Genomic DNA, 13,308 nt, shown 5'->3' on the forward strand with positions numbered 1-13,308 from the left:
CTTCACTTGCACACGCTCACCACCAGCACTGACCTGCACATGCAGCAGCCTTCACGCCCCTTGCTCCCAGCTGGCCCCTCTTTGTCTGGCTCCTGGAGGGTCTGTTGGGAGCCCCCACCGCCTGTCCTGGCGGCCCCCACCCCGTCCTCAGCCAGGGGGGCGCCGGGCTGTGGGAACGGCCCTCCCCCTTGTCCCGCCAGAGCCCTGGAATGCGCTGACCACAGCGGCCCAGCTAATCCAGCTTTGGGCCCCAGGGGGCTGCTGAGCTGGCCGAAGCGGGGGGAGGGGGAGGGCTGGGGGTGGGGGGAGGGCTGGAGAAGGGGGGCGGGGGGTGGGGGGGAAGCCAGCGTGGGCGGGGGTGGGTTCATGGTCCTGGATGGTCTCAGTGGACCCCTGGTGGTCTGGATCTGGGGCTGGGTGGGCCTCCCTCCCCCACTCACCCCCACGGGAGGGTCGGGGTCCCTGGGTGCCAAGTGCAGGGCCTGGAGGAAGGGCCGGGTCCAGGCTGCCCTTACTTGGCTTCGCCCTTCCCGCGAGGATGGGAAGAAGCTGGCGTCCATGAAGCCGGAAGGTGCCGGAAGTGGAGATGGTCAGCGCCAGGCTGAGGGGCAGGTGGGTGACCCGGGCCTGGGGCTGGCTGGAGGGCTGGCCAGGAGGGGAAGGCAGGGGGTGGGGGCGAGGGACACGTGGCCTGGTGCGCACCGCCCCGCTCCACACCCCTATATCACAGGCTCCCACCGGCCTCCCGCAGAGCCGGGGAAGATGGCTGTGCAGGTGGGTGCCAGCCCAGGGCCGGGGGGTGCAGCTCAGAGGGGCACGGGGCCGGGCAGGAGCTCCCCCGGCACACCCTCGGGGGCCAGTCCTGTCCCCCAGCAGAACCCCCGGGCAGAGACGACAAGGGGAGCGGAGGGCCCCGGGGCCAGCCTGCTGGGGTGAAGGACGGGGTCCGGGCCCAGGTCACCCGTCCAGGGGTGGGGGCGGCCGGACAGGGGGACCTGCGGAGGGAGGGTGGGGGCTCCAGGCCATGGGCCCCCAGCCTCTCCCTCGTGTGCAGTTCGAAGCCTTCTGCGCAGGAGGCCTGGTCCCCGGCTGGAGCCTGCTGGTCCAGGGGTGCTCCGACTCCGAAGAGGACAAGTAAGGGACCCCCCCCAGATCATGCCCCCGGGGACCCAAGGCTGGGGTCCGGCCCGGGCCTCTGTGGCACCCACCGCCCCCCCACCCCCTCCCCAGGTTTGAGATCAACTTCCTGTCTGACGGGGGGGACGTCGCGTTCCATGTGAAGCCCCGCTTCTCCAGCGCCACCATAGTGGGCAACGCCTTCCAAGGGGGCCGCTGGGGCCAGGAGGAGGTTTCCAGCATCTTCCCGCTGGCGCTGGGGGAGCCCTTTGAGGTGCAGGGTCGGGGGGAGAGCTGGGTGGGGTCCGTGGGGGCAGGGGAGAGGCCAGGACAGGGGACACCTGGGGGTGGCACCGGGGAGGCCTGTGGGGGGCAGGGAAGGGCCGGCTCGGGGGGCAAACCTGGCCGAGAGGGCAGGGAGCCCTGGTCTGGGGCCCCCCACTGGAGCACCGGCCCCCTCCCCTGCCCTGGGCCGTACTGTGGGTGTTCACAGTGACCTTCCCTGTCGCCCCCAGATCGAGGTCAGCTCGGACGCGGAGCACTTCCACGTGCTTGCCCAGCAGCACCGGGTGCTGCAGTTTGCGCACCGCCAGAGGCCCCTGGCGGCCGTGACCCGGGTGCGGGTGCTGGGCGACCGGCGCCTGGCCCAGGTGGAGCTCGCCAGGAGGGGCCTGAGCTGGGGGTGACGTGCCCAGACCCCCAAGCCCCCGTCCCGCCTGCCCTGCGCCTCTCCCACCTGATGCGGCCCCCCACCCCAGCCCACCCTGCAGCCGCCGGAGCTGGGTCCACCCACCACTGCCCCGAGCTGAGGCTGGGGACCTGGAGCCTCAGCAACCCCTCCGGGCCCTGCAGCCCCTCCGGGAAGCTGGGGGCACAGTGAGGGGGTCCGTGAGCTCTGGCACCCCCTCGGCACCCCCAGATCCACCTTCAATAAAGTCTGAGCAGGTTCCAGGAGCTCGGGTGCTGCCTTCGACACCCTCAGGGTGGGGATTTGGGGTCCCTGAGACCGACGCCCAGGGGTGCTGACACCCACCCACCCCATCTCCAGGACGTGGAGGCCGGGGGAGGGACCGGGACATGCCAGGGCCTGGGGGTGGGTTGGGGGGCTGCCCCTCCCCCCGAGACCCCTCCCCAGCAGGACTGCACAGGCCCCAGCGCCCGGGGCGGGGGTGTCAGGTGACATCCTCTCGCCCAGGGGGTGGCACCCTTCTGGCAGGGCCTGAAGACCCCGGCGGGCTCCAGGGCCGAGGCCATGGGCCCTGTGCTCACCCGGGCAGGGATCTTCCTGCTGGGGCTCTCTGGTTCCCCGTCCCACCTGCGCGGGGTGGGGTGGGGGCACCCTGGGGGGCCGCAGCCAGGGAAAGCCGCGCAGCCAGCCCGGTTCCCTGCCCCACTCGGCCCCTTCCTGGCGGAGTGACCTTTGATAGACGCCCCCCAACCTGAGCCTCAGTTTCCACAGCTATACAATGGGTGCAAGGGCCCCTCGTGGGGTTCCCTGAGGACTGAGCGGGTCCACGGCTGCGGGGTCTCAGCTCGAGGGACAGCAGGCGAGGCCACTCCAGGGCACACTCCCAGGGGATTCCGGTCATTTTAACAATTATGTGTTAATTTTCCTATGAGCTGCCAGCACTTGCAGTCTGTGTGTCTGTCTATCACCATCATCTATTTAATCATCTCTCTCTCTACCTAGCTGTCTGTCATCCATCCATCCGCCCACCCGTCTCTGTCTGTCTGTCCATCTGGTCCGCGTGACACTGGTGAGGTCATGGTTTAGAACGAGGCCTGAGGTGTCTGCGGCTGAGTCACTAGAGGCCATCGGGTCACCAGTGGCCAGGAGGGCGCAGGGTCGAGGCTGTGGGTTTTGATGGCAGCATCCTGGGTTTGAACCCCCCCTGCCACTCTCGGGATGTGTGACCCCGGCAAGTTCCCGGTCCTCGCGGGGCCTCTGCAGAATGGGCGGTCGGAGCCCGCAACCCAGGCTCTCCCGGGGCTCGGGTGGCCAACGCAGCCCCCAGCTGTCATCCACCGCTTGATCCTCGGAAGCACACGCCTGGACTGTCAGGCCCCCGAGGGGCATCGGGGGCATCAGGGGCAGCTGAGGGGACAGAGGGGGGACGCCGTCGCCCCCACCCCCGGGGGAGACAATGGCGGCCCCAGACTCCAGCAGCGCAGCCTTCCTTTCCGTCTCCGCTGACTTCCCCACCTTGTCCCCTGCCCAGCAGGTGCAGGAGCCCCCTCCCAGCCCCCCGGGGGCCTGGCCTTTGTGTGGCTTTGGGCCCAGGAGTGACTGGGGCGGCAGGGAAGGGGTTAACCCATAGAGCGGCGGATGCCCAGGCCCCCAGCTCCTGGGGCTCTGAACCCGCCCTCCCCACTTCTGGAGCTGGCCCTGCTCTGTGACCCGGACTGGCTGCTCACCCCTCTGGGCCTCGGTTTCCCTCCTGATGAACCCCCTGCCCCGCGGGAGGTGGAAAAGGTGGAGCCCAGGCACAGAGGGGGAGGGGGTGGGGGCAGCCGAGCCTGGGGTCAGCTCACCGACCCAGAACCCTTGGGAGGGACCCACGATGCTGCCAAAAACTCACACTGTAAATCTTCCCCAACGAGACCTACAGCCTTTTACAGGGTGACTGTGCACTGGGGAAAAGGAAATGATCAGACATTTCGGGGATTACTGGATACGTCCCTGTGGGTCACCAGGCACGTCGGGGCCGGGTGTGGGTCTGGAGTTAGAGCTGCAGCACATGCACGTAGCAGCCTGAAGAACGCACGGGGTGTGGAGGGCAAGGCTCAACTTACAGTTGTGCAAACAGGCCCAGAGGGGCCAAGTGACTTGACCCGGGTCACTCAGCAGGTAAGGAGCAAAGCCGGCCCAAGAACACAGTACGACAGACTTCACACGCACGCACACCCCGTCCCTCGGCCCGTGTGTGCACCCCAGGTCACAAGCAGCCACAGGGTAAATCAGACCACAGGGGCCCGAGACCAAGGACATCCCTGGGCCTCAGTCTCCCCGTCCGTGAGATGGGGGTGCAGGGAGCTATAATCCGAGCAGACTGCAGCAGGAGCCTCAGGTCCTTGTAACGTCTGTCACAGCCCCTACGGCCCTGCATGCAGCCCAAGTTCCTCTCCTGGTGCCCAGGCCCCTCTGCTCTGGTCCCAGGACCTCCCCCGCCTGGCCTGTAACTGCCCTGTACCCCAGGATGCAGCCCCGAGGCCCAGAATTCCTGGTTGCTCCCTAAAAAGCCCACTTCTCAACCACAGGCTGTCTCCTCCCCACCTGCCAACCCCTGCTCTTCTGCTAAGCCATAGCTCAGTCAACACCTCCAGGAAGGCCTCCCTGACCTCCATCTGGGCTCTGACAGCCCTCGGCTTCCCTCCCTCGCCCGCCCACCCCCAATCACATGCACCGTCTGGAGGAAGGGACCAGGCCTGCCCCAGGCTCCATCCAGGCTGGCCCACGGCCTGTCCATCTCTGGAAATGTTTGTTGAGTGAATACATGGGTGAGTCACTTGGGAAAAATCACCTGGAGCCTTGAACAAGCTAGAGACGCCCCCACCCCTACCCCCAGGGGCCTTGGAATCATAGAGACATCAAGGTCACCAGCCCAGTGGGAGATATCGACCCCCCCACCCCCCAAGGCCCGAAGGCTCAGCCTCCCTGGCTTCACCCCCAGCTTCCTGCCCTGCTCCCCACCTTCTTTCTACCCACTGGACACACCAAGCTCACGTCTGCTCAGGGCATCTGCATCCGCCCCTCCCTGCAGCCCCAGCGTGACTCAGCCCCTCTCCCAGACGCCCCTCCACAGGGGTGTCTTCTCCATTGCTGCACACTTGCTCACTTTATTCCAAGCGGTAAGTTAGGGTTCATGGGGTTATCTGCTGGTGGGCTGAGTCTCGCCCACTAAAGGCTCAGCCCCAGGGCACAGGCCGAGCCTGTCTGCTCACCCCTGGATCCCACCCCTCACAGCGACTGGCACGTATTAGGCACCGATAAGTATTTGTTAAATTAATAAGTGAAAATTTCTTGAACTCTTCTAGGGACAGGGAGCTCACTATCTTCCCCCGGAAGCCCCTTCTACAACAGACTGCAGCTGGTAGCAGTTTCCAGGGTTGACCTAAACCTGCTCTTCCCCTCCATGCTTTCCCCCCTCCTGCCCCCCACCCCCGCCCCGTGCCTCAGTGGGGGACCCCTGGACCACACACTCCTTGACACCCAAAGGCCTCAGCTCTCCAGTGGGGGTGCTGCCCCACTAAAGGCATACAAGAGTTCAACCAGGGCAGCCTCCTGCTCCTGCCAAGCCGAGCCTGCCCTCCCCCCAGTTCCCATCTGCTGCCCACCCCCGGGACGGACCCAGGCACCGGCTCTCGGAGTGGTCAAGGAGAGGTGTGAGCAGCCTCAGGCCGGGAGGGCCACCGCGGCTGGACATTCACCCGCCCAGCAGCTTCTAGCGCAGAGACGGGGTTTCGTGGTCGAAACATTCTCAGGTGCATCCTGCCCACTACCCGGCCACTACCAGGACCCCTGAACAAGGTACCCACAGAGCAGCAGGTGCCCCCAGGGTGGCCAGGTGGGGACTGGGCTCTGGGCTCGGGTCTGTCGGTCCCTCCCCACCAGGATGGGGGTTGCCGTCCACCCCTGGGTGGGGGAGCCCTGAGCCCCCTCGACCAGCCGCTTCCTCCCAGCCCCGTGGGGGATGCTCTGGCCAGCAGGGGGCACTCCACACAAGTTGCAAAGACCCATCCCCAGGGCTGGGCAGGGGGTGGCATTGCCTGGCCAGAGGGCTTGTCCCTGTCTTGGGCCCGAGGCCAGTGGGGGAGGACAGATGCAGAGAAGGGGAGCCAAGGGCTGAGGGTCTGGTTTACGGCAGAACCCAGTGCCGAGTACAGCGTTGAATGATGGGAAGGCTGGATGCCAGCTGGACCTGAGCAAATGACAGCCACTCTGACCCTCCGTCTCCTCTTCTGTGAGCAGTGGCAAGTGTTGCAGATAGGGCCCACCTGCCTCCCCTACCTGCCCCCCAACACAAGGCAGCAAGGGGTCAGGCCCGGTGAGGTCTCCAGCCTGGCCTGGCAGAGCTGAGGGCGCCCAGGATGGGCTGTGCCTCGGGTCCTCCGTTCTCTGTTTCAGGTTCCGTAACGGCAGCCTCGGCGCCCCTTAGGAACACGTTAGTGCACAGTCGGCGAGGTCTCCCCGCAGCTCTGTCAGCCCGGGCTGCAGACGGAGGCCGCGCTTCGGGCGCGTGAGGTGGCAAAGCCTGCTGCCTTCAGGAGAACAAAAAGGGTGAGTGTGTAGACGCCCGACCGTCCACTAAGGATTCAGAGAAACTGGTCACAGAGGCCGTCTCGGGGAGGGACCAGGGCCCGGGGAGCTGCAGGAGGCCGGAGTCTCCCTTTTAAATGTGTATTTTAATTTGCTCCCAACATTTCACCACGAAAGTTGCCTAACATCCAGGGAAGTTGAAAGGATTTCCATTGAACGCACCACATGGCCTTACCTGGCTTCAACACTTAACACTTTGCTCCCCATCCGTCCATCCCTCTGTCCACCCCCCACCCCAGCCGGCTTTCGGATGCATGTTAGGGCTAGTGGGAGACACTGGCACACTCCACCCCAAATACATCAGCGTGCACCTCTGTGGCTTGGAACCACGTACCCCAGAAAAACGCGTTCTGAGTCCCGCTCCGTCCCTGTGGTGTGGGTGTGAACCCTTGTAAGTGGGACCTTCTGGTGGAGTGACTTCCTGAGCTGTGGCCCAGTGGACTGGGGACGGATGTGACTCCTGTTACAGGAGGCCTCACAGGGAGGGCCGTGGAGAGAGAAGCCACGGAGCAGCCAGAAGGAGGAAGTCGGCAGAACCTGGAGGAGAAAGGAGAAGACGCCGCCGTGTGCATCGCCGTGTGACGGAGAAGCCCGGGACCGAGGCCGGCTGCCGGCCCAGAGTGCCAGTCTCAGGAAGAAGGCAAGCCTTGCTGATGCCTTGATTTTGGACTTCTAGCCTCAAAACCATGAGCCAATCAATTCCCATAGAGCATGCCAACCCATTGCATGGTATTTAGCAGCTAGGAAACTGAAAAACATCATTAACTCAAGTTCAATGTTTGTTTCTGCTTCTCCTTTGCTGAAGTAGACAGGGCAATGCAGATGTCTTCAGGGCATCGTCCGTGGCTTCTGACCGAGCACACACCTGTGCAGACACCTCCACAGCCCGGGAAGCTCCCCGCTGACCCCCGGCACTGCCACCCGGCACTGCCATTCTCATGTTTTTGCACTACACATTTGTTTGGCCTATTTCAGAACTTCATATAAATGGAATCAGCTTTGTAACTTTTATACCCACTTGCTTTTTCCATGTGCACATGTCATACTTTAACATTTTGTCATTATTGCTTGGGAAATCTGTATGGCCAGTGGTTTCCCAGAGCCGGGAGAGGGAGGGGAGGTTGGCTACAAAGGGTGGCATGAGGGAATTTTCAGGGTGACAGACCCGTTCCGTATGGAGCTACATAACACAACGATGCATTTGGAAAAAACCCACACCACAAAGAGTGAGCTTTACAGTGTGCACATGAGGAAAAAAAATGAGCCAGCACGTTGGGGGACCCGGGCTGGAACGCAGTCCTTGGCAAATGATCCTGACTGGATGACAAAGGGGTGATACGAGCTCAGTGAAGGACTGGGGGACTGGCATAAATGCCGCTGGGAAACGGGGTCCAGCCCTGCCGTGTCAGGCTAAAGGCAGACACGACTGTACACAAACACCAACCCGGTTGCATCTTTGTCACCCAGGGGTGCAGTTCAGCCATTCTCAAATTAAGAATACTAAGATTGAACAAAGACGTCAACACATTGCTCATAACCAGAGCCAGGTTTGGTTTCTCAGAGTTAGATAAGGAGTTAAAAATCAGCGCCGACTGGAGAAGGCTCGGGAGAAGGCTGACGAAATGCACCTGGGGTCCCGGGACCCAGAACCCTGGGACATCAGTGCAGAAACTGGGGCGACCCAGCGAACGCTGTGGCTCAGTTAGAACTGAGCGGATGCCGTTTCTTGGTTTTGGTAAATGCCCTGGGGTGAAGGGACAAGCCTGCATTTGGGGGAGCCGGGGGAGCAGCATAAGGGCACTCTATTTGTGCAACTCTTCGGTAAACATGAAATTATTTAAAAATTTAAAAATTTAAAAATAAAATCATCACCCAGGGCAGGAGAACAGGAGGGTGCACATGCTCGGTGGGACTCCGCTGCATTTGGGTTGCCGGGCGGTGGGCACGCGTTCCGTGTTGGGGGGGAGGGAAATGCCTTCGGAGCCTCAGTTTCCTCTCCTGCAAAGCTGGGTGTCGGTCCGTCTAAGGCCGGGAGCCGTGGGGAGGCCCCAGGGCAGGTGGGCGCCGGGAGGGAGGAGGGGCGGTCTCTGGGGTCACTCCTGTGGACCGGGGCGCTGACCCTGCCTGCCCCTCCCCCCCATCCCCTGGGCGGCCCCCACCCCCTCCCATGTGTCCTGCATCGTGGGCGCCGCACCCTGTGGCCGGAGCTGTCCTTTCAGCATCAACTGCCACTACCCCAGGCGGGCCAAGGGGTCCAGGCTCAGCACCACCACTCCCCCCACCACCCCCAGACCCAGGGCACGAGGAGACAAGAAGGGGACAAAGGGACAGGGCACGGGGGGCAAGGGGTACTTGTGGGGTGGGGTCTGGAGGAGGAACCCTGCAGGAGGGGGAGTTTGGGGTGGGGAGTCCCTGGCCTCCCACAGTGCCCGGGGGCGGGGGAGGTTGGGAGGACAGCTCTGATTTTGGGGGCCCCTCTGTAGTTACCACCAGGCACCTCGCATCTTACTTGGAATTTAGGGTCCCCAGAGCTCCCACCTCCACTGCCAGGAAGCCTCCCTCCACCTCCACCATTCAGGGCCAAGCCCAGGTCCCCTGCCGGAGTCTCCCCCACTTCCAGGGCCTGGGCACCCCCACACACACTCTGCGCCCCAACTGCCCTCTCAGAACACACTGCAATCGTGTGATCGAGCCCGGGCAAGGCTGTCGCAGGGGAGCAGAGGCAGACAGAGAGGCCGGCCCTCTGAGCTGGGGGCCACGCCCTAACCCACCCGCCGACTGCAGACTTGCGAGTGACACAGCCAGCACTGCGAGGAGCGGAGTGACTGCCCACTGAGCCCACCTGGACCACCAAGCCGCACGATCATGAGCACATAGTGGTTGTTTCGTTTGAAGCCACTCTGCTTCCGGGCAGTTTGTTATGCAGCAGTAGCTAGCTGATACAAGGGCTTTGCCAGGACCACGTAGCTGGAAAGCACTGAGCCCAGGTGGTCCACTTGCACAGCACGCAGACCCCCGAGACACTGGCACACAGAGGGAAGGGTGTGAATTGTATCTCAATTCAAAATAAACATACGTAAGGACATGTTCTTGAAGTGACACCCACATGTGTGTGCCCCTCTCGGCTCCAGGGGCCGCATCATGAGCCCATCGCCGAGGCTGAGTCATGTGTCAGCAGGGGCCCGTCGTGGGGGTCTCGTGTCCAGCCAAGGGGCTCTTCCAATAGGTGCAGTCCTGCCCACACCAATGTCAGACCAGGGTTAAAATGGTCCTGGGTGTGGAAAGGGCTGGGAAGGAGCAAGGCTTTGTCCGCACAGCACCCATCAGCAGGCAGAGGTCAGCCCCAAAACCGGAAGGAAATTTTGGGGCCCCCGGGATTTGTGCCTGGGAGGGGCAGGGCCATCAGAGCCAGCCGTGCCACTCGCTGGGCCCACGAGGAGGTTGCCCACCCTCTCTGGGCCTCGGCTTTCTTGTCTCCAAGCGGGGACAGTAACAGACCCACCTCGGAGGAGTGTTTTGATGACTGTATGAAGTAATGTTTGTAAAGGCCCAGAACAGCCCTTGGCACATGGAAAATGCTAGAAGAGCGTGCAGCTCAAATGCCAGGTGGTTCTGTAACACCCACGAGGCCAAAGCAGGAGAGGAGGCAGGGCCCCAGCGGCCCATTTCGAATCAGCGGGGACCGGTTTGTTTCGGAAGCTGATGGAAGCCGGTGGCCCACGGTCAAGCTTTGACGGGTTCCCTTGTGGTCCTCCCAGAAGTCCCGTGAGGTCTGTCTGTCTGTCCACGTTTAGAGACGAAGGCTCTCAGCAGAGGACAGTGGACACGGCTGCCAGGGTACAGCAAGCCCGTGGCAGAGCCGGCTGGAACCTGCCAACCTTCCTCTAGAGTTCGAACGGCCGTGGCTAAAAACACTTATTTGTGGTCATTTTTATCGTGCTTCTCCTTACTCTTTTTTTTTAAATAAGGTCTTGAGTGTGCAAACACTGGTTTTGCAAACGTGAATTTGGGGCTGGGAGGGGTTGGTCACCTGAGCCCTGGCAGAGGCCCACACTCGGCCCAGTCCCTGCCAGTCCGAGCTGGGGGTCCTGGGACAGGCAGGGAGTAGGCACAGCCAGGGGCCGGTGGGGTAGCTCGCAGGCCATGAGGAAGCCTGGTGGGGGGCTGGAGGGGGCCTGCGGGCTCCAGCCCACTGCCTGGAACGTCCCGGAACTTGGGGGACAGGGGACAAGGGACGGGCAACTTCGACAGTCTCCGGGCTCCAACCTCAGCTCCCAGCGGCCACTCTGCCCGAAAGCTCTGCCTGCAGTTCTATCCCTGCACAAAAATCTTCCCCATCAACTGTCAGGGTGCGGTTCAGGGTCACCTCCTCCAAGAAGTCTCCCTTTTATTATTATTTAATTAAGGGAAAATCCACATGACAGAAAATGAACCATTTTAACATGAACAATTCAGCAGCCTTTAGTACGTTCACAGTGTGCATCACCTCTCTCTGGTTCCAGAACATTTCTGCCGCCCCAGAAGGAAACCCCTTCCCCATTAGGCAGCAAGGCCCCAGCCCGCCCCCAGCCCCTGCGGCCCCCACTCGGCACCTGTCCCTGTGGCTCTGCCTCTCCTGGACATTCCGTATCAACGGGATCGGACACTCAGCCTTTTATGCCCACCTTCTTTCATTTGGCACCATGTTTCCAAGGTCCTTGTATGTAGTTGCAAGTGTCAGAACCTCATCAGCAGTCATCGGGGAAGATGTAAATGAAAACCACAATGACAGGCCATTGCACACCCACTGGAATGGCTGCTTATTTTACAAGCTAAACCTAAACTTGCCGTATGACTCAACGATTCCATGCTCAGGAATCCCCCCGAGAGATAACAGCCTCTGTCCACACCCAGCGTGTCCGGGGACGTCACAGCAGCATAAACACAAGAGCAAACACTTGGAAACGATGTAAACGTCCACCGGCTGGTGAACGGACGAACACGACGTGGCCTGTGCATGTGATCTAACGCTGTTCAGCCACCACCAGGAACGAACGAGGGATGCGAGCTGCGACACGGAGGAGGTGCGATGAAGCCAGCCCTGAAGGACTCCACACTGGGGGATTCCACTTCTATGGCTCTGTTCACTTACGTGAACGCCACGGCAGTGCCCAGCACACGAGGAGAGAATAAATAGTTCTTGAACACGAGAATGAACGTCAGGAAGCCCAGGTTGGAGTCCTAACACCACACTTTTACTTCCAATGTCAGGCATGATGATTTCATTTATAAGTAAGAAAAAATAAAATTCAAGCTGGCTTATACAAGGAAGGGAGTCTGTCATTTGTTGACTCAGTTACAGGGAAGTCAGCAGAAGATCAGGCTTCAGGACCAGCTTGACCCAGCAGCTCAGGGATGCAACCACGCACCTGTCTCATCCCTTCTCTCCGGGACGCCTCATGCTTCCCACTTTGTCCCATGGCTGGTTCTCCCTGAAGGAGCAAGGAGGCTGCCAGCACCTCCCTGGTCAGCACACGGTGTCCATCTCTGTGACCTGGAGTAGAGCAGACCCAGTGCCTCCCCCACATCCCCAAAGCCCTTGGCTTGACCCTGTTTGGATCTAGGTAAATGCCCACCCCCCACCAGCTGGCATGGCTGGGAACGAGCACGCGTGGATGTGCTTAGGCCTGGGTTACGTGCCCATCTGAGACCCAAGTCCCAGGGTCAGCAAGACAGAACTGAGCTGTTGGTTAGGCCAGGCGTGAGGAGTGGGCCAGCCTCGAGCAGTGGAGGGGCAGGGGGAGGTGCACAGCCACCTCTGTCCTTTGCACCAGCTAGTGACCTGGGCCCCAAGACACAGTCTCCCATTTGGGAAATGGGCTACTGGTTGTGCCCACCTCACATTGGGATTAAACGAGCTCAAGCTCAAGGACTCGGCAATGGCACCTGACGTCCCAAGAGCTTGGCCGCCATTATGACTATTATCCCCACAATGATGACGATGATTTATAACCAGAGACAAATACACAGTTTATGGGGTCACTGAGCCATGTGGAGGAGCCATTTGTTTCTCTGTCCAGCCAGGACCTGTCCTCCTCAGTCCGAGAATGGAGCCTTGGTTTCTGGGTGAGACGGCGCTTTCCGTGCACACGTTCCAGGTGGGGTTGTCATTAACCAGCTCTGCATCAGTCAGACACTCTGCTGTTTTAGCTAATCGTTTTGGTAACATGCTGTATCGAAGCTTCTTAACTTGTCCGTTTTCAGCATTATCTGGTCACCGTGGAAGATGAGAATTTAGGCCTCTCTCAGCTTCTTTGCCCACCATGCACACGTACCCTTCCTATGCTCCCAGAGTAGTAACCTCATTTTGGTTAGATAAATGTTGAGGGTTTACATTATGAAGACCATTTAAATCTACTCAGGGCTGAGCCTCAGAGTATACTATAAGACATCTCATTTTGTTCATTAGATTAGTTGAACACACTTTTTTCTCATCGAGAAAGTTTCCCAACTGTCTGTTCTCTCAAGAGCTCAGTCCTATCGAATTGCTCCCCATGATCTTCCGGAAGAGTCTCCAGAGCCTCCGGATCTGTGTTAGCTGGAACGGGCATCCCACCGCACAGTGGACAGCCCGAGATTTCCCTTCACCGTCATCCCAGGATCTCCTCTTCCTATAGCCCAGTCTTCCTCTTTCTTGGTTTATTCCCTTGTTTTCTTGGAGCTCATCCTCTAGGAGTTATCTGAGAAAGGGCACATTTAAAGTATATTGCTTGAGACCTTGTTTGTCTTTAACTTTTTCTTCCCTAACACTTGATTGAAATCCAAAGGCCCTCTCATGATTGATCGTTTGAATGTGACTGTTTTTTTCTTGCAGACCTCCTCTTTATTCCTAAGGT

The 13,308-nt window shown here is 60.7% G+C and overlaps 1 protein-coding gene across 1 annotated transcript; it reads left to right on the forward strand.

Moving 5' to 3' along the window:
* The first annotated feature begins 1,024 nt into the window (after positions 1-1,024).
* On the forward strand, positions 1,025-1,802 carry LOC119517193 (grifin-like). The gene is made up of 3 exons (XM_037813761.1): positions 1,025-1,134; positions 1,231-1,390; positions 1,632-1,802. Exons 1-3 carry the CDS (start codon positions 1,025-1,027, stop codon positions 1,800-1,802), a joined length of 441 nt encoding a protein of 146 aa, XP_037669689.1.
* Positions 1,803-13,308: the final 11,506 nt, after the last annotated feature.

Source organism: Choloepus didactylus, chromosome 21 (assembly GCF_015220235.1).
Source record: "Choloepus didactylus isolate mChoDid1 chromosome 21, mChoDid1.pri, whole genome shotgun sequence".
Lineage (NCBI taxonomy): Eukaryota > Metazoa > Chordata > Mammalia > Pilosa > Megalonychidae > Choloepus > Choloepus didactylus.